Source organism: Octopus sinensis, linkage group LG6 (assembly GCF_006345805.1).
Source record: "Octopus sinensis linkage group LG6, ASM634580v1, whole genome shotgun sequence".
NCBI lineage: Eukaryota > Metazoa > Mollusca > Cephalopoda > Octopoda > Octopodidae > Octopus > Octopus sinensis.
The window spans coordinates 23,433,206-23,454,434 of record NC_043002.1 but is presented as its reverse complement, the minus strand read 5'-3'; the positions used below and the strand labels follow the sequence as shown (position 1 = coordinate 23,454,434).

General features: G+C 35.4%; 2 protein-coding genes across 6 annotated transcripts in view; one reads left to right on the top strand and one right to left on the bottom strand.

Moving 5' to 3' along the window:
* Positions 1-3,944: 3,944 nt before the first annotated feature.
* Positions 3,945-21,229, bottom strand: part of LOC115212881 (E3 ubiquitin-protein ligase RGLG5) — a 264,462-nt gene continuing 247,177 nt past the window's right edge. For all 5 annotated transcript variants that reach the window (XM_029781675.2, XM_029781674.2, XM_036503716.1 and 2 more), the window contains 2 exons: positions 9,826-10,519; positions 3,945-4,668 (listed from right to left, as the gene is read on the bottom strand). In XM_029781675.2, coding sequence (XP_029637535.1) covers positions 4,339-4,668; positions 9,826-10,497 — 1,002 coding nt within the window. In that variant the 5' untranslated portion in view covers positions 10,498-10,519 and the 3' untranslated portion in view covers positions 3,945-4,338. The remainder of the gene's footprint in view (positions 4,669-9,825; positions 10,520-21,229) is intronic.
* On the top strand, positions 19,019-19,522 carry LOC115213170. Its single transcript, XM_029782106.1, has one exon. It carries the CDS (start codon positions 19,019-19,021, stop codon positions 19,520-19,522), a length of 504 nt encoding a protein of 167 aa, XP_029637966.1.

Here is a 21,229-nt window from a genome sequence, read left to right as displayed (position 1 = left end):
CTGTGAATGTGCGTCTGTGTTATGAGTGTGTTCCTAAGTATGTATATCACTCCATATATGTATATTCATGTGAAAAAAAATGTTCAACAGTTTGTTTGAAGGATGAAATTATATTCCATTTATACCAAATATTTTATTTTAGTTTTACGGTAGGAGAGTGGAAGGTTAAGACAATTTTTAAAAAATTAAAAATTAAGAATTTCGGTCTCATAAATCAATTATTTTTATAAATACACAGTCACATACACATACATAGGCATACACTGACAAAACACAAATATATGCTCATATATATATATATATATATATATATATATATATATATATATGTATATATATAATATATAATATATATATATAAATAATGTATAGATCTATCCATATATATATATGTGTGTATGTGTATATTTATATATATATCTATGTATATGTACGTATATATATATATATATATATATAATATATATATATATATATATATATATATATATATATATATATATATATATATATATATATATATATATATATAATATATATTATATATATATATATATATATATATATAATATATATATATATATATATCCTATACACCCAGTTATGCATACGTAAAACACGTATGTATATATAAGCACATAAAATGCTTTCTTTTATTTGTATACACATAGATACATTCATATATATATATATATATTATATACATATTCATATATATATATATTATCATATATATATATATTATATATATATATATATATATATATATATATATATATACATGCATATATACGTAAAAATATCTAATGTATTTTGTCTAATGCTTGCATATATGTATAGATAGTTGTATATATATTATATAATAATAATAATACATATATACATATTTACATTCTGTATTATTTATATATGTTATATATACATAAATACATATATATATATATATATATATATACATAATATATATATATAATTATATATTATATATATTATATATATATATATAATATATATATTATATATATAATATATATATATATATATATATATAATATATATATATACATGGACACAATCGCATATAAGTTATTAAAATGATATTATTATTAGCTTATCACAGCGCATGTATAGATTTTAAAATTTAACTATACACACACATATAAATACACGCATATATCGATCACATACACTCGAACGTGTGTAAAAATGCAAGAAATTACATGCACACGCGTATAAAGAAGCAGAATTATATTATTATATATATATATATAATATATATCCTTACATACGTTGATACATATACACCAATACATATGTACATTGTTGCAAACATGCCTATATACAGGATAATATTTAGTAACAGTATGTAAGGGAAAAATCATTGATATTTTTCACCAAGGAAAAAATTGTTTATTAGAAAAATAAAATTGACGATATTATAAACTGTTTCACCCCTAAAAACATTTTTTGGTTTCATTTTTAAAACAAATGTTACATTAAAAAAAAAAAATCAGCCATGACTTCTTGTTTAAACTCTGGTTGAACCAAGAGAGAAAATCGGAAAATAGGAGGCAGCAATTTAGACCCGCCATCTTTGCCGCCTCTGAATCATAATTTTTGTAATATCTGTTCCACAATTCCATACAACTTCCTCTCTGCTTTTGGATGTTTTAATATAAATGGCGCGGCAATTCAAATTACCTTCGAAATATTCCTGATTTGTTTGTTTGTATATTTAACAGTGACTTAGAAAAACAAAATTTTCCATGTTCTCTGTCTTTAAATTCATTTTCTCCATGTTAAATTTAAAATTTTTACAATATGGATATAATGAGAGAAAACTGGGAAGAGAAAGGCCTGAGACCGGTATATATCAAAGAGCAAGATGTATATTGAACCACAGAAGAGTGTATTGTCGAGGAATGACTGAGAATGGCAATGTTCACTTTGTACAAACATCACCTTCATCTACCCATAATTCCATTCGCATGTCCGTCATGAGGACAACGCTGATGATAGTATAGACTCTCCACTAAACAACATTGTTTTTGCTCTTTTGTTGCACTTGTTATAAATGTCTTCATTAAAATTTGGTAATAGGATACTTCGGTCATTATCCATTTGACGATTGCCTTCGCCGGCATGAGATTTAAAAGAAAGTTACGGACCAATAGTAATCTCATAAATGTATATATATATATATATATATATATATATATATATATATATATATATTATATATATATATACACACACACATACACATATATATATATACAAATATATATATGTATATATATATTATATATATATACACATACATATATGCATATGTGTGTGAGCATTTGTATGTGTGTGTGTATAATCTTTATACAAAAAGTGAGTACTCTCAACCATATTCGTGAAACCACTTGGAATGTACAACAACAACAATAATAATAACAATAATAACAATAATAATAACAACAATAGTAATAATAATAATAATAATAATAATAATAATAATAATAATAATAATAATAATAATAATAATAATACTAATTTCTGTATGCATATACATACGTATACACACACTCACACACACACACACACCACACACACACACATATATATATATATGAAAATATATATATTTTTTTCTACATATACATATTCATATATATATTCACACAGGTGCAAAATAAGGTGGGAAAAATAGTACTCGAATACTTAAGATAGAGTAATAGAATAATATACTTTTTATTAAAGCTGCAAAATTATCACACTACTCTTACTCAGAGTTTCACGTTTCCGTTTGTTGGACAGTTGAGATAAATAGCATTCATCACAACTGTCCGACGAACGTGAAAACTCTGAGTAACAGTTCAGTGATAATTTTGCAGCTTTAATATATATATATATATATATATATATATATATATATATATATATATTATATATATATATATATACATATATGTATATACATGTATTTTTATACATACATATGTATATATTTTGTGTATTTATATGTATACATACGCTATATATTTATATTCACACATATGTATATATGTGTGTACATCTATATATACGTACATGTATAAGCATATACAGATGCATATATATATATCTATATATATATATATTATATATATATATATATATATATATATATATAATATATATATATATATACTTACATACATATATACGTACACACACACTCTCACACACATACACACACATGTATGAACAGTTATGTTTCTATACATAGAAATATTATGAAAAGGTATTCAACATATAAAAGTAGAATTAAGAACAAGACAACAATAGTAATTTAAACTGTGAAGTAATAATAAATAATATAATAATAATAATAATAATAATAATAATAATAATATAATAATAATAATAATAATGATGATAATAATAATGATAATAATAATAATATAATAATAATAATAATATAATAATAATAATAATAATAATTATAATCAAAGCAGCTAAAACTGTGATTTAACCGTGATGCCACTCCAAGTTTCACGCCCATTGCTTTGCAGCACGACTAAATTTTTTATTAGCTGTAAAGAAAAGCAGTAATACGAAACTTGGAATAACGACGTTGTGAAAGCTCGGTTTCAATTGCTTTTATTATATTATTATTATTATTATTATTATTATTATTATTATTATTATTATTATTATTATTATTATTACTACCGTTATTGTTGTTATTATCACCATTATCATCGTTTTTCATTATTATTATTATTATTATTATTATTATTATTATATTATTATTATTATATTATTATTATTATTACCATTATCATTGTCATTATTATTGTTATTATTTCTGTTATTATTATTGTGGTTGTTGTTATTATCATTATTTATATACTCACATATGCATACGCACATATATAAGCATTTGTCTCTATACATTTTAGTATAGGTATGCATGTATATTAATATATACGTTTCATATTTATGTAATATGTATGTATATATCTGTATAGGAGTCTGAATTGTATTTGCATACATACAAACACACATAATTTCATATAAATTTCATATATGTATTAGGAAAAATCAGCCATGACTTTTTGAATGTCCCAATAAGTCGCAAGAGAATTAAGAGCAAAGAGGAACGAGGAATGAGAAAAAGATATAGAGCACAAGATAGATAGAAAGATAGATAGATAGGTAGGTAGACAGAGATAGAGATAGAGAGAGGGACTGAAAGCAAGAGAGAGTGAAAGAGAGGAAAAAAGACAGAGATAGTTGGGTAGGTTGTGCGGTATGTATGTTTGTAATAGCTTTTGGACAGAAGTGTAGATTCGTCATATTTGTCCTTCAGACATTAGATTCTATCTTGTAGTTTCCACCCATAATTCCATAGAACTTATCCTCTTTCTGAAGGTACCCTAAATTCCTGATGGTTTTGTATTGGTCGGGTACTTCCATCAGAGCGTGTAAGGCAAACACTGCTTCCGGATGTTTGGATTTGCCTACTGTTCCGTGGTAATCGACAAACTGGAAATTGTCGAATTTCCGACGTGGTAAACAGTTGTCAAACTCCTCCATGATATCCCACGGGCCGTCGCCAACGCCGACCACGATGATACTAAGAGGATACTCAGATGCTTCGACTATGGCTCTCACTGTTTCGCCTTGTTCGTTTATCTGGCAAAAGAAAATAGAATATATATTATTATATAAAAAGACACATATATATTTATATATACTTCAAGTTTCGCAGGCCTGAAGGAATCGGGCTCCTGTTAGGGGCCAGAAGAACTTGAAGTAGTACGGAAATACAACAACTACTACTACTACTACTACACTACTACTACTACTACTACTACTACTACTACTACTACTACTACTACTACTACTACTACTACTCTTTACCACAAGGGCAGCTTGAGGAAGGTGGGGATGAGTCGATTACACCGACCCAGTGTTCAACTGGTACTTATTTTATCAACCCCGAAAGGATGAAAGGCAAAGTCGACCTCGGCGGAATTTTGAACTGAGAACGTAGCGATGGGCAAAATACCGCTAAGCATTTCATCCAGCGTGCTAACGATTCTGCCAGTTCGCCTTCTAATAATAATAATAATAATAATAATAATAATAATAATAATAATAATAATAATAATAATAATAATAATAATAATAATAATATTAATTAATAATAATAAATGCCCTGATGCAGTACCAGACAGTAGATCTCGTGTCTTCTGATCTTAACTGATTGGAAGTCTTATCATGTACATAGTTTTGTCTGGTATAAAAGATGGGCTACAGGAAATATTCTGCTCAATACCACAGATTTGCTTGTCAGTTGTTTGACCTTAACCAGTTGAGTTTGTCCCTTAGCGGCTGACGATATATGCATCTCTGATCACAAGCAGAAGTAGTGGGGGAACATCATAGCCATGTCTTGAGAGGGATTCTTTGGGGTTTGAATAATTCACCTTTGGAAACATGGGTGTTTCGTTTAACATCTTTAAACAACCCTTATTCAGGGGCCTCTTGAGCGGGATGGGTTACTCGACCAGAAGAAAATTCTAATTGGGCCTCACCTGCAAGGTCATGTGCTGTTTATCTTGATATGAGATCACCATGTCGCGCACATATGGTTGTGATGCATGTGCCTGGTGTACCCTTATCAGACGGGTAGTCATGATGGGTATACTGGGCTTCGTATATTTTACCCTAGTGTCACTTTGATGGCATGCACTGCTCTCTCACTCAATAATAATAATAATAATAATAATAATAATAATAATAATAATAATGATAATAATAATAATGTCTTGCCCCATGAGCAGAAGGGTTGCAAGCGAAAGTACAGAGGTACGAAGGATCAACTCCTGATAGACAAAACTGTACTTAGAGACTGCAAGAGGAGGAAAAGTAACTTAGCCATGTCATGGATCGACTATCGTAAGGCGTACGATACGATCTCACATTCTTGGATTATGGAGTGTATGAACCTGTTTGGGATTGCATCGAATGTTGAGCGATTGCTTGGAAAAATTATGGTGAATTGGAGGACGGACTTGACAGCATGCGGAAGAAGTTTAGGGACAGTAGAAATCGGGGCGGGGGCATCTTCCAAGGGGACTGCTTGTTCCTACTTATCTTTGTACTGTGCTTGATACCACTAACACTGATCCCGAGGAAAGCAAAAGCTGGGTGTGTATTCAAAAGCTTCCAACAAAAGGTCATGGATGACCTCAAATCCAATAATGAAACCCAAGTCAGTTCCCTCGTTGATACGGTGTATACTTTCAGTGATGATATCAGAATGGAGTTCGGACTGAGAAAGTGTGGTGTTTTAGTCTTGAAGAGAAGCAAAATCAAATGTATGGACGGGCTATCGATATCGTCGCGGGAGGTTACGAAGGGATGGCCTATAAGTACTTGGAGATTTTGGAAATGGAGAAATTGATGAAAAAAGAAATGACAGAAAAATTTAAGGTGGAGTACTTGCGCAGACTGAGACTGATCCTTAAGTCGAAATTAAACGGGACGGAATATGATTGAAGCTATCAACACCTGGGCGGTTTCACTCCTTAGATGTGGAGCAAGGGTTATCGCATGGACAGTAGACGAACTAAACAGCTTAGACAGAGAGACAAGGAAGTTGCTGACTAGATATGGGACACTCCACCCCCAAAAGTGACACAGACAGACTGTGTGTACCAAGAAAAAGAGGAGGAAGAAGACTTATTGGATGCGAACACAGCATTAGAGCAGAAGAAAGCAACATAATATGGTATGTAAAAAATGCCACAGAACCGTTACTATTAGAAGTAAGAAGGTCAGGCCTGTGTAGGATGAAAGATTGCACTGTACAAGCAATTGAAAACGAATGAAACTGAAAATAGGTAGGTAAAGAAAAGAATGCATGGACAACTTCATAGGGATGTTGAAGATAAGACAGAGAGAGAAAAAAGATGGTTGTGGATGACTAAAAGTGATTTAAAACCGGAAACGGAGGCTCTAATCTGTGCTGCCCAAGAGAAAGCACTAAGAACATACTACATAAAAATACAGCATAGACAACACATCAGAAAGTGATAAGTGCAGAATCTGTGGATAAAATGGTTAAACCGTATGGCATATTACCGGCCAATGTACGCCACTAGCCCGGAAGGAGTATAAGAGACGCCACGACAATATAGCTAGGCTTGTCCATTGGACACTTTGCAACAAGTATAGACTTGACAGAGCAAAAAATTGGTACGACCACAAACCCGAAGGCATCATCGAAAATGATAATGCAAAGATCCTGTGGGATTTTATGATTCAGTGCGACCATGAGATTGAGAATAGGAAGTCAGACATTGTCTTAATTGAGAAAGAAAGGCGCAGGAGTGGCTGTGTGGTAGGTTGCTTGTTTACCAACCACATGGTTCCGGGTTCAGTCCCACTGCGTGGCACCTTGGGCAAGTGTCTTCTACAAAGCCTCGGGCCGACCAAAGCCTTGTGAGTGGATTTGGTAGACGGAAACTGAAAGAAGCCTGTCGTATATATGTATATATATATGTATATGTGTGTGTGTTTGTGTGTCTGTGTTTGTGCCCCTAGCATTGCCTGACAACCGATGCTGGTGTGTTTATGTCCCCATTACTTAGCGGTTCGGCAAAAGAGACCGATATAATAAGTACTGGGCTTACAAAGAATAAGTCCCGGGGTCGAGTTGCTCGATTAAAGGCAGTGCTCCAGCATGGCCGCAGTCAAATGACTGAAACAAGTAAAAGAGTAAAGAGTAAAGCAAACTATGCTGGATCATAGATATAGCATGCTCACCTGATAACAAGGTATGCGATAAGGAAGTAAGAAAAGTCGATAGATATGACCGGTTAGCTTGGGAGGTTTAACAGTTGTGGTCGATGAAAAAAGTGGTAGTAGTACCAATAATTGTCGGAGCCCTGGGAACAGTGAGTAAAAAATCTTGAGAAGTACATAGAACAAATAGGGTCTGCAATAAGGGTGGAGCACTTGCAGAAAACAGCACTGCTTAGAACCGCTCGAATACTCCGGAAAGTGTTCGAAAAATAAGAGGTGTTACCTTAGTTCACTGGTAGTGAACGTAGTACATCTCCAGCGTTAGAAGCTATGCAAAGGCAATGATAATAATAATAAAAATAATAGCTGTTAATTATACACTATTCTGTATATATCATACATAATATTTACATTATGAGTTATACATAGTTTCGTAACTGACTTGTATCCGAGCTTCCTGGATGAATGGCTAGTTCCATATAGAGACTCCCCACCCAGAACAGTTGAACACTAGAATAAATTCTCTTTCAGTTCTTTTCGTACAGACTATGATCTTGATTTCTTTAACCACAGGGTTAACAAGTTCTCTGCTCAATGTTGGCGATTTCCTTAACTTTAATATTTTTATTGATATTTTTTATTATCATTTTATTTCATTTTATTAGCTCCTCTATTGTCGTTTCAGTCACTGTATTTTATCACCTTCAGATAATTTATTACCATTGTATCACATTTATATCTTTCATCAGTTATTTTATTACTATTTGTCGTATTCATGATACTTCCTCCTTACTCTAGCTTTTACCTAGAAGTGGTTTACGAGTCTGCAAAACCCAAGCAATCTAGCTACCTCGCGCCAAACTGTTTCCATGATATCGTACAGAGTCACAATTATTAAACATATAAAGAAAGACAAAAATGTTCCATGCATACTCCCCAGTATATATTTCTTTATTACCCACAAGGAGCTAAACACAGAGGGGACAAACAAGGATAGACAAACGGATTAAGTCGATTACATCGATCCCAGTGCGTAACTGGTACTTTATTTATCGACCCCTAAATGATGAAAGGCAAAGTCGACCTCGGCGGAATTTGAACTCAGAACGTAACGACAGACGAAATACCTATTTCTTTACTACCCACAAAAGGCTGAACCCAGAAGGGACAAACAAGGACAGACACACGGATTAAGTCGATTATATCGACTCCAGTGCGTAACTGGTACTTATTTAATCGACCCCGAAAGGATGAAACGCAAAGTCGACCTCGGCGGAATTTGAACTCAGAACGTAACGGCAGACGAAATACAGCTACGCATTTCGCCCGGTGCGCTAACGTTTCTGCCAGCTCGCCGCCTTCATACTCCCCAGTATAGTAACTAATGTTAGCATTTACATATTTAACATATTTTGTACAAAAAAAAAAGAAAAGAAACTAGCTAGAAATTTGTCCGTCAATGATTAATATATTTTGGCTATTCCGTAAATGTTTGTGCTTTATTCTGACCTTACCAGCGAAGAACAGATTTTTACGGTACTTGTTGAAGTACAGGTGAAAGAATCACCAAATAAATAAGCAAGATTGCTTATGTTAGCGTAGGAAAATAGAATCGATTCTCGATTTAATAATTAAATATGAAGTTTTCTTTATGGAAAAGAATATATTAGTAAATATTCTCAAGTTTAATGCAAGGAACATTTTATATAATTAATTAAGCAGTGAAGAAAACACACTTAGGTAATGACTTTCTGAATTGTGTGTGCGAGTGTGGGATCAGGAACTACATTGTAGCGATTACGTAGCTCTCTGACTCTTCTGTGATATGTTACCTTTGTAATTGGCCTCTGATGCCCCTGAGAACACACACACACACAACACACACACACACACACACACACACACACACACACACACACACACACACACACACACACACACACAACATGTACTCGAAAGGAACAAGAAAAGTACAAACGGTTACATCAATAACACAAGCACAAGGTATAACAATACCGAAAGGTGTCGAGTGCTTACCTGGCCATCAGCAATAATCACCAGGATGTGGTAGGTATTTTTCTCTTTAACAATCTCGATAGCTTTTTCAATGATGGGGCAGAAAGTGGTGGGGCCACTTAGAGTGATATTTCGAACCGCTTCGTTATACCGCTCCAGCACTTCGTGGAAACCGTAACATGGATTCTCCGATGGATTCAGGTAGAAAACATCCTGGTTCATTGTTTTCGTATCGCCAAAACCGAAGGCAGGAATCAGTTTGTCTTCGTCGAACGGCTCCAGGGTCTGTCCCAAAATCGATATGACCTTTTGGTAAGGGTTCAAAACCTTGCCTGGCCAAATTTTATGTAGGCACTGGCCGTTGAACGTTTTTCGACCTTGCCACTCGTTGCTGGCTGTAAAGTCCACTCCCACTATCAACTGACAATGTTCCAGACCAGCTCGTCTACAGGCCTTGCTGACGGCGTCGAAAGACTCGAAATGGTCGTCAAACGAACAGAAATAGTTACTGTTGCCATAGTACTGGATGCCGAGTACCGAAAATATGGAAGGTTTTACTTTGTAGCGGGTGTAAACAGCGTCGTCAGAAACCAGTTCTTCTTTAGCGCTTTCCGACCTTTGACGATAAAGTCCGAACAGGATTAAACCGGCAACAACTGCCAGAACATACAGCACAAGAGATAACACTGTCATCACGGGGCGACTTCATATCACACTGAAAAATAAGAAAAATATAAGAATAAGTGATACATATGGAAAACACGTAGAAAAGAAGATCTATCTATCTATCTATCTATCTATCTATCTATCTATCTATCTATCTATCTATCTATCTATCTATCTATCTATCTATCTATCTACTGTCTGTTTATCTGTTTGTCTGTCTGTCTTTCTCTCTCTGTATACACACACACACACACACACACATACACGGCGCGCACGCACGCACGCACATAAACAAAAGAGATTGGATTGAGCAAATATTCTTTATCGCATAACACTACAATTGTTTCATTTCCACTTTGCTAGTAGATCATTGCCGAAATGTTATATAATATATTAAACAATTCATCATACAGTATTCTTTCAGTAACATTGGTAAGTGTAGACGCTTCAGGTACGAACACAAAGCGTTTTGCTTAAAACAAACAAGAAAATAAAAACACACATAACAAAACAAATACCATAAAATCATAAACCACAAATTCAGTTCAACCGGTCAAGAAAATGAGTGGTTATAGAAAAAAATAAAGTAAAAGGCAAATAGGCAAATAACAAGATGAATAAATAAATTAATAAAACATAATTTAAATTATTTTTCTGTCTGCATTTTTCTTATCTCTTAATATTTAATGTCTCCCGTAAAGTCAGCACGACGTTTGAGCAAATCAGTCCAGTATCGTACAGCCTTCTTCACCCATAGATGTTTCCTACTTCAAATTGATTTACAATTGGCTTGCTATCTCACTTCTTATCACGCCCGTATAATAGCTCGGTGTGAATGCAAAGAAAGAATAAGCCTTTAAACAAAGCTAGTAACTTAAAATTATGTAGAATGGTTTAGGAATTAGAAATCACACTCCACTCCTACACATTCATATGTTCATATACACACACACACATTCACAAATGTTCACATATATTCGTCCCTCCTCCCATATATATATATATATATATATATATATATATATATATATATATATATATATATATATATATATATTCTTTTCTTTTACTTGTTTCAGTCATTTGACTGCGGCCATACTGGAGCATCACCTTAAAGGGTTTTTAGTCGAAGAAATCGATCCCAGGACTTATTCTTTATAATCCTAGTACTTATTCTAAGTTTACGGGGACGTAGACACACTAACATCAGTTGTCAAGCGATGTGGGGGGGGAAACATATACACAAAGACACACACACGCACACACACACACACACACGCGCACACACACACACACACACACACACACACACACACGATGTTTCCGTCTACCAAATCCGATCACAAGGCTTTGGTCGGCCCGAGGCTATAATGGAAGGCACTTACTCAAGGTGCCACGCAGCCATGTAGTGGGACTGAACCTGGAACCGTGTGGTCGGGAAATATATATATATATAGTTAATCCAAATATGAAAACACAAAGAGAAAGCACAACAACGCGAGGACGTGGAACAAGTATAGTACTATTGGACGCTCAGGAAAGAAAGAAAGGAGGGTTTAACGTTTCGAGCGGAGCTCTTCGTCAGAAACACAGGAAAAGGAAAGATCCAAAGAAGGGAAGACGGAGGAAAAAATAATCGCCAACGGTACACACGCGGTCACATATATATATATATATATATATGTGTGTGTGTGTGTGTGTGTTATACACTCACGTAGACACACACATACATACACACACATATATAAATATACATACACCTATGTATATATATACACATACACATATGCATTTACTATGAATAAGATAATCAATAACACCTACTAACCAATGTAAGGTCTGTGCTCATCTGATTCTTGTGATTTTTTGCGGGGTAATTTTAAATTTATAGGGAAACTTTTCATACACATATATACACATATAAGACACACGCGCGGATAGATCTATATAAGTGTACACGAGCGCTTCTGTCCACTCCAACACACGTTTATATGTAAACACACACACACAAACATACATGCATAAGTTTATAATTTGACACATATAAGACAAGCACACGACATGAATAAACATTGGGAAAATTCGTTGCAATAAAAGTAGATATGCCCGGAGGTTTATTAAGATCATATTAAGCGATGAATATGTCCATCACGTTTCACAACAGCCAGTTCTGAATGCAAGTGATAACTTCGATGTCATCAAGCTGTATTGTCAAAATGCAATTACTGACCTTTTGTGGTCACCGCTATTTTAAGCAATAAACGATCTTTTAACACTTTCAGATAATGTTGACATACCTATAAACAGGGCCGGATTAAGACCCATAGAGGCCCTAAGCACTTTGAAGGTTTTGGCGCCCTCAAATATATGCAAATGGTTCAAAATGCAAACAAAAATAATTCAAAATGTAAACAATAATAAACCATTAAGTAAATTTATATATTTCAAGATGAAACAAAATTCACTGTAAGATGCAAAATAATGCTTATTTTTATATACTTCCACTTTATTTATATTTGAAATGCTTTCTCCTACGTCTTTTTTTCTTTTTTAATTGAAAAGTCTTCGATGATATCATTAAAATTAATTTTACGTAAAATCTCCTACTTGTATACTTAGGAGAGATAAGGCATTGCGAATATTATTTTATCTTGTTTAAAGTGATTTCTTTCGTGCCGTAAACCATTTTCATTTCTTATTTCTTTATTGCCCACAAGGGGCTAAAAATAGAGGGAATAAACAAGGACAGACAAAGGGGTTAAGTCGATTACATCGACCCCCCCCCCAGTGCGTAACTGATACTTAACTTATTGAACCCCGAAAGGATGAAAGGCAAAGTCGACCTCGGCGGAATTTGAACTCCGAACGTAACGGCAGACGAAATACCTATTTCTTTACTACCCACAGGGGCTAAACATAGAGAGAACAAATAAGGACAGAGACAGACAAACGGATTAAGTCGATTATATCGACCCCAGTGCGTAACTGGTACTTATTTAATCGACCCCGAAAGGATGAAAGGCAAAGTCAACCTCGACGGAATTTGAACCCAGAACGTAATGGCAGACGAAATACCGCTAGGTTACGGGGACAGAAACACACGAATACCGGTTGACAATTGGTGCTGGGGATAAACACAGATATAAATACACACACGCACACACACGCATACACACACACACACACACACACACCACACACATACACACACACACACACACACACACACAAACACGCATGCACGACGGGCTTCTTTCATTTTCCGTCTACCAATCCACTCACAAGGTTTTCGTTGGCCTGATGCTATAGAGAAGGCACCTCCTCAAGGCGCTACACGGTAGGGCCGAACGAACCCGGAACCATGAGACTGGGAAACAAACTGCTTACCATACAGCTAGCTACACATGCGCATATCACTTCTTAAAACCCGAACCTACATAATTTTGTCCCACCTCTCCACTACATATACACATCCTCATACGTAGTAATATCACAATTCCATATTTCCACTTCTCTTCAAACACAGCAGTCCAACCTTTCAACAACAATTTCGAAATCTGGTTTCAAACCGATAAACTATGTTAATACATGCCAAATCGACTATTTATCTCAATAACAGCAACACCAATGAATACTAATTGCAGTTAATCATTACACACAACAACATATATATGCTTCATACAGAAAATTATTACGTATTACATACAACATGTCTACAATTGCATACAAGGTGTCTGCAACATTCGTAACACTATTTACAATAAATCATATAAAATCTCTTATCATCTTGTGGGATGACGTCAGCAGCTGGGGAGCTGACCGGAATTTAGGGCTGACCGGAAGAAGAAGGGGCAGGAGTGACGCGCGCGCAGGCAGGGTAGGATTGGGCCTTTTTTCGATCGAGGTAACCTAAGGAGTCAGACGCGTGAGCACGTTGTTAAGGTAGGGGAGAAGCAGCTGCTATTTCTAGTGTTCGGGTCGAGCTGTGTTGAAGGATCCATTACCACTGAGAGGTCTCTGTCTAGCGAAGAGAAGGTAGGTGTCCTTATTTCGAATCTCTCGCATACACCACGCATCTTACGTACGGCGGCAATAGAAATATACTACATACACAAAAGTTAAAATATACTTAGGGTTATATTCTACTAAATTCGTACAGTGCATATGGAAGGCATAGTGCACAAACGGCGTATAAAAACTGTAAAAAAAGGAAAAAAAAAACCAAGTATATTATTAGCATAAGCCTACTTAGAGCACTGACAGGTATCACATTTGGCCATCAGAAAGAAACCCGAGAGAACGTGAAAACATTAATCATTTGGGTAATGTCAATCTTTTCCCGTTCAACAGTAAAATATCACAACCACTGCACATTGCCCCAGATGCCAATCCTCACCATCACTGAAGATCTTTCCTAGCTAAAGCATATCCTTAAAATGGCAAATGCTGTATCTCAAAGCAAAGACTGGTCTTTCTCTACAGCATCCCCTCCTTCCAAAAAACATTTTAACTTCCAACGATTACTGACTCCCTGTAAAGCTTAGGTGAAACTCACACTGGAAAACTGTGCTTCTATATTTGAGACAGTGTTGTTGCAATATAAACGAGCATCTTAAACTGCATCCAGAGAAAACTCACACAACTGATTGGCTTGAACCCACAAAAATACTCAAAACTCTGTCACACAATTTCGTCTCCAGCGATTTCAGTCTCTAGCATAGCGACTCCTGCTGCATAGAGTTTACTAGTTATGTGATACCTCTATCCAGGTATTTCTGTGTCATTTGTCTTTCCTTCTCTCGTCTCACACAGACATTGAGTCTATACATTTCAGGCTTCGTATTAGCTACTACGTAATATCCTTTCTGCCCAAGATGTCATTCCTCTATAATTCCTTCCATGGCTACGTTGATTTAATTTTTTTCTTTTTTACAGCCGTTGACATGTGATAGTTTAAAGGAATCGTTAACGTAATCAATCTTCCCAGTCTCAACGGAAGTGCAAGGATCATAGACAGAGCTCTCAGATCCAACCAAGAGAAGAAGAAATGCGAAAAGTATATATATATATATGTATGCATGTATGTATGTATGTATGTATGTATGTATGTATGTATGTATGTATGTATGTATGTTTATTTATAATATATATATATATATATATATATATATATATATATATATATATATATATATATATAAATGCTATACACATACATAAAGATAATGAGAACAAAAGAGATTGAGAACCAGAGCGAAAAAGAGGGGAAAGAGAGGAAGATTGAAAAAATATAAAGTGTTTGAAAGAGAGAGAGAGAGAGAGAGAGAGAGAGAGAGAGAGAGAGAGAGAGAGAGAGAGAGAGAGAAACAGAGAGAGAGAGCAAAAGCGCGAAGGACAGAGAGAAAAGGAGAGGGAGAGAGAGGAGAAAAAGGTTAGGAGATGGAAAGGTGAATAAAACAAAAAGAGAAAAATGAGGAGAAAGTCTACTTGAATACAGAAACACATTTCAGTGTGGATAGAATGAAAGAAAGGATGATTGCGATAAAAAAAAAAAAACAGGAAAGTAAAAGAGAAGAGAAGAACAAAAGAAACAGAAGGAAAGTGAACACGGAAAAAAAGAAAGAAAAGAATAGAGCAGAAAAAGTCTCCAGCCTCGAAATCAATACTTTGGGTTTAAGGTGAGGTTGACTTCACCTCGTTCTCGTTTATCAACGTCACGAAATCTTAGGGAGATTATTTGAAGACGAACAATAACATCAGAGCAACAAGAAGAACAAAAACAAGAAGAACAATAACAACAGGAATAACAACATTAACAACAACAAGAATAACAACATTAATAACAATAATATAGTTTCAAATTTAGAAATAACCGAGTCACACTCAATGTACAACTTAATGTCATATGAACACAGGAAGAACACATTGCATGAGGTAGTCCAAGATACACTAGGTCTCAAAATAAGATGAGGTGTAGGGTCAAGGAGATGATAATGTGTGTGTAAGATCTAACTGGCTACAATGTAATATTTAGGATGGTTGTGTTTGTTTATGATATATGTTTATAGAGGTTATTAGGTTTATTGTAATTACATTGAATAAGGCAGTTCGTAAATGGTTGAAACGTGGTCAGAGTTAAGCGCTGGAGGAAAGGGTGTGGATGGAAGGAAGACAACGATGAACTGTAGTAGAAGTCTGATGCAGAGTGTAGAGAGAAATCTAAATTTATGATCATTTGTAAATTATTGCAAATTGGACAAGGACTGGTTGGTGGAATATTAAGGTTAATCAAAATTTAAATATTTAAATGTGATTTTGATGTAATAACTAATGAGTGTAGGTTGGTTTGTCGTTTCTTAAGAATAATCGAAAGCATGAGATATAAGAGAGTAATATTAACCCTGCGTGACAATGTTATGAAGTAGGTAATAAATTTTACAGACACTGGTTGAAGGATTCAGCAGAATAATAGCTCGGTAAGAAAAGAGCTGAAAACCAACCTACACTCATTAGTTATTACATCAAAATCACATTTAAATATTTAAATTTTGATTAACCTTAATATTCCACCAACCAGTCCTTGTCCAATTTACAGTGACAAATCTCTCTATAAAGCTGAAGTTGTCTGTGTTTGGCAGGTTTGGTAGCCTTCAACTAACACTATCTCCTTCGAGACCCTGCGGCGCAAATTGACCAAAATTGAGAGTATGATAGAAGAAGGCTTGCTCTTCCTTTCGTAGAAGAAGAAAATTCAAATCTGACCATGTTAACACCAAAAATTATTTACATCAAAAAGGTGCTTTTTTTTTCTATGAAAATCCCTATTTTTTACGATTTTTTTACTGCTGTGTCGCCATTTTTCGGTGTATTTCAACCAGAAAAATGTTCACCTAAAGAGAATAACAAGCTACATAATGCAAAATTTTTACTTTTCAAAAATTCCAATTCTAAAGGGTCGAAACAAACCCGAGCAACACCGGGCGATACTGCTAGTGATTACATAAAATATCAAGTGAGGAAGTTTGTTCTATTGAGTAAAGTGGAGTAAAATGCTCATACTATAAAAAAAATCCCTACATGGTATAAGTGTGTAGTTGATGTTGCAGTGATGTGTTAAATATTTATGATAGAGAAGATTAGAGGTTTTGAGTGTTGGGAAGTTTTAAATGTTCCATGTGGGTAGAAGGAAACACATTCAGAAAAACATTTAAGTAGCGCTATTTTCACGAATTTCAAAGCTCTCTGTTGCCAATTATGTACATATATAAGATATGGCCATCTTAATAAAATTAGATTACACTTAATACTAAATGACATCGACATCGCCTTTCAGATAAGTTATCTTTAAATTATAACTTTATAATTATATTAGCTCCTGACTTACATTTTTACATTATGCTTACAAATACAATTTTAGGTTTCTATTAACATCCTTTCAGCTTCTCTATATCGATTCTCCTAATTACCACCTATAATATTAATGTTTGTTTTTTCCCCAAGGAAACATTAATACAAATATAGATATAATTACACTAAAATCCATTACCACATTTACTTCCTAGTTTAAACCATGTTTTTAAAATAATACATTTCTCTGGATACTATTTTATTTTTGTGTCATTTAAATTATACATTCTACATTCATATTTATCTTTAAAAACCCCCTAAAACTACATTATCATAAAACAACACCGTATCCGCTGCATGGTTCTGTGAACTTAATATTTTACATACTATACACACTCTATACACCTTACATAACTGCAGTTATACAATTTCTTGCAAAATAATTTTCTATTATATTAGATATTAAATATTTAAATGACCATATAATTGCATATAGCTCTGAATAAATTAGCAGGGCCTTTAATGGCTTTGTTAGTATAGACACAGAGTCAGCGTCCTACAAATTTAAACATGTGATGCAAACATAGCTAAACTGGATATAGAAAATGTTCATACGCATATTACACTGTATTTCCATCTCAACCCATACTATTAGTATGTTTTCCGTTACCCATTTACATGCATACATACATACATTCATACATATGTGTGCGTATGCATATATACATGTATATATATATATATATATATATATATATATATATATATATATATATAATTATACATACATACATACATATGTGTGTGTGTGTGTATGGATATATACATATATATGTATATATGTATGTATGTACGAGAGGAAGTGAAAAATTATCCGCACTTACGCCATAACATATCTTTATCATTGTCATATTCCCTTCTGCGCATGCTTGCTTATAGTTGGTACTATTGTGGTAACGTGATCGAAGTTTGAGCCTGATCGCGCCAGTTTTCTTTCTGGCTTTACAGTGTAAGCATGGCCGCTCCACTAGCAATGTGCACCAAAGAAGAAGAAAGAGCAATGATCCGATTTCTCTGGTCGGATGGTGTGTCAGGTACTGAAATTCATCGGGGGCTTTTAGCACAATACAGAGACAGTGCACTATCGCGTAGAAGTGTGTATGAGTGGGTCGAAAAGCTTAAAAGTGGCCAGACAAGCGTGATGCACAAAGAGGGACTAGGAGGTCCGTCAATCTCCACCACTGACGAGAAGATTCAGCAAGCTCGAGAGATGGTAATGCTGAACCGGCGAGTTATGAGCGATGGCGTAACTCGTTCTCTGCAGATTAGCCATGGTTCTGCTTATCAAACCATCCATGATGAGCTCGGACTCCATAAAGTGTGTGCAAGATGGGTGTCAAGAGAGCTTACTGCAGAGCACAAGCGCAAACGCCCCGAGGTCTGCCAAAGTTTACTCGATCGCTACAACAATGAAGGCGAGGAATTTTTGAGAAGAATAGACACAGGAGATGCAACATGGGCTCATTATTATGAGGCAGAATACAAAACACAGAGTACAGAGTGGAAGTCTCCTGGCTCGCCAGCGGCGAAGAAATTCAAGACTCAGTCTCCCGCTGGAAAGGTGATGCTAACCCTTTTTGGGAACTCAAAAGGGCCTTTACTGGAAGATTACCTGGTAAAGGGGTGTACGACCAACAGTGCATGATATAGTGCTTTGCTGGCCAACAAACTGAAGCCAGTAATTCGCACCAAACGTCGAAGCCTATTGTCGAAGAAAGTTTTGTAGTTGCATGACAATACTCACCCACTCACGGCCGTCCAGACCGTTTAAACTATTAACCAATTGGGTTTTGAGGTGCTGGAACGCCCTGCCTACAGCCTACATCTCGCCCCTTCCGACTATCACATCTTTGGACCGCTCAAAGATAGTTTACGAGGTCGTCGACTTCCTACGGATAAAGATGTGAAGGAAGCGGTGCATCGAAAAAGAAGGAGGCTATATAGAAAAATGATGTACTTGTTTATCGCCTGCTTTTGAGAAAATACATTGAAAATACGAGAGTGCGTATAACTTTTGACTCCCCTTTTATAGATACATATATACAAACATAAACACATATTTGCATATATGCATATGTACACACACACACACATATATTTACAAACACACACACAAAGACACACAAATACACAGTCACACAAATACACAGTCACACACAGAGATATCATTTGATGTCCACTTTCCATGCTGGTATGGGTGGGACGGTTTGTCCGGGAACTGGCGAGCTACAGAGCTGCTTCGTGCTCCAATGTTGTCTTTGGCATGGTTTCTACGGCCGGATGCCCTTCCTAACGCCAACCACTTCTCAGAGTGTACTGAGTATACTGAGTGCCATCAACACTAGTGAAGTTACCATGTGTAACTTGCAAGACAGAAAAAAACAGAGTAAAAGGAAATGGAAAAAGTTCTTACTACTATAGGCGCAGGAGTGGCTGTGTGGTAAGTAGCTTGCTTACCAATCCCTTGGTTCCAGGTTCATTCCCACTTCGTGGCACCTTGGGCAAGTGTCTTCGACTATAGCCTCGGACCGACCAAAGCCTTGTGAGTGGATTTGGTAGGCGGAAACTGAAAGAAGCTGATCGTATATATGTATATATATGTGTGTGAGTATATGCTTGTGTGTCTGTGTTTGTCCCCCAACATCGCTTGACAACTGATGCTGGTGTGTTTACGTCCCCGTATCTTAGCGGTTCGGCAAAAGACACCGATAGAATAAGTACTAGGCTTACAAAGAATAAGTCCTGGGGTCGATTTGCTCGATTAAAGGCGATGCTCCAGCATGACCGAAGTCAAATGACTGAAACAAGTAAAAGAGCAAAAGAGTACTAAGTGGAAGTATTTCGGAGGGGAAGGTAGAGGTGGGTGGCTGCATGCCAGGTGTTGGAAAGTTAAAGTATGTTAGAGGGATAAGCACAGGTGTCTTGCTATGGAGAAGATGTATGGCTGAAGGAGATAAGAGGAAGGTAGTGATGGCGTGCTAGAGTAAACTCACAAGGAACAAGGAGTGAGCATAAAAGAGGACACGGACAATGGATGTCGGAAGGAATGGTTTCGTATGAGTATGAGGAAGGAGTAAACGGATGGAGGTAGTGGTTCATGTAGTGGGTGATGGACAAGCGTGGGGGTACAGATGATGAGAAATACCAGTATGCAGTGGGGTATGGTGGGATATATATATGTTTCTTTATTGCCCACAAGGGGCCAAACATAGAAGGGACAAACATGGACAGACATAGGTATTAAGTCGATTATATCGACCCCAGTGCTTAACTGGTACTTAATTTATCGACCCCGAAAGGATGAAAGGCAAAGTCGACCTCGGCGGAATTTGAACTCAGAACGTAACAACAG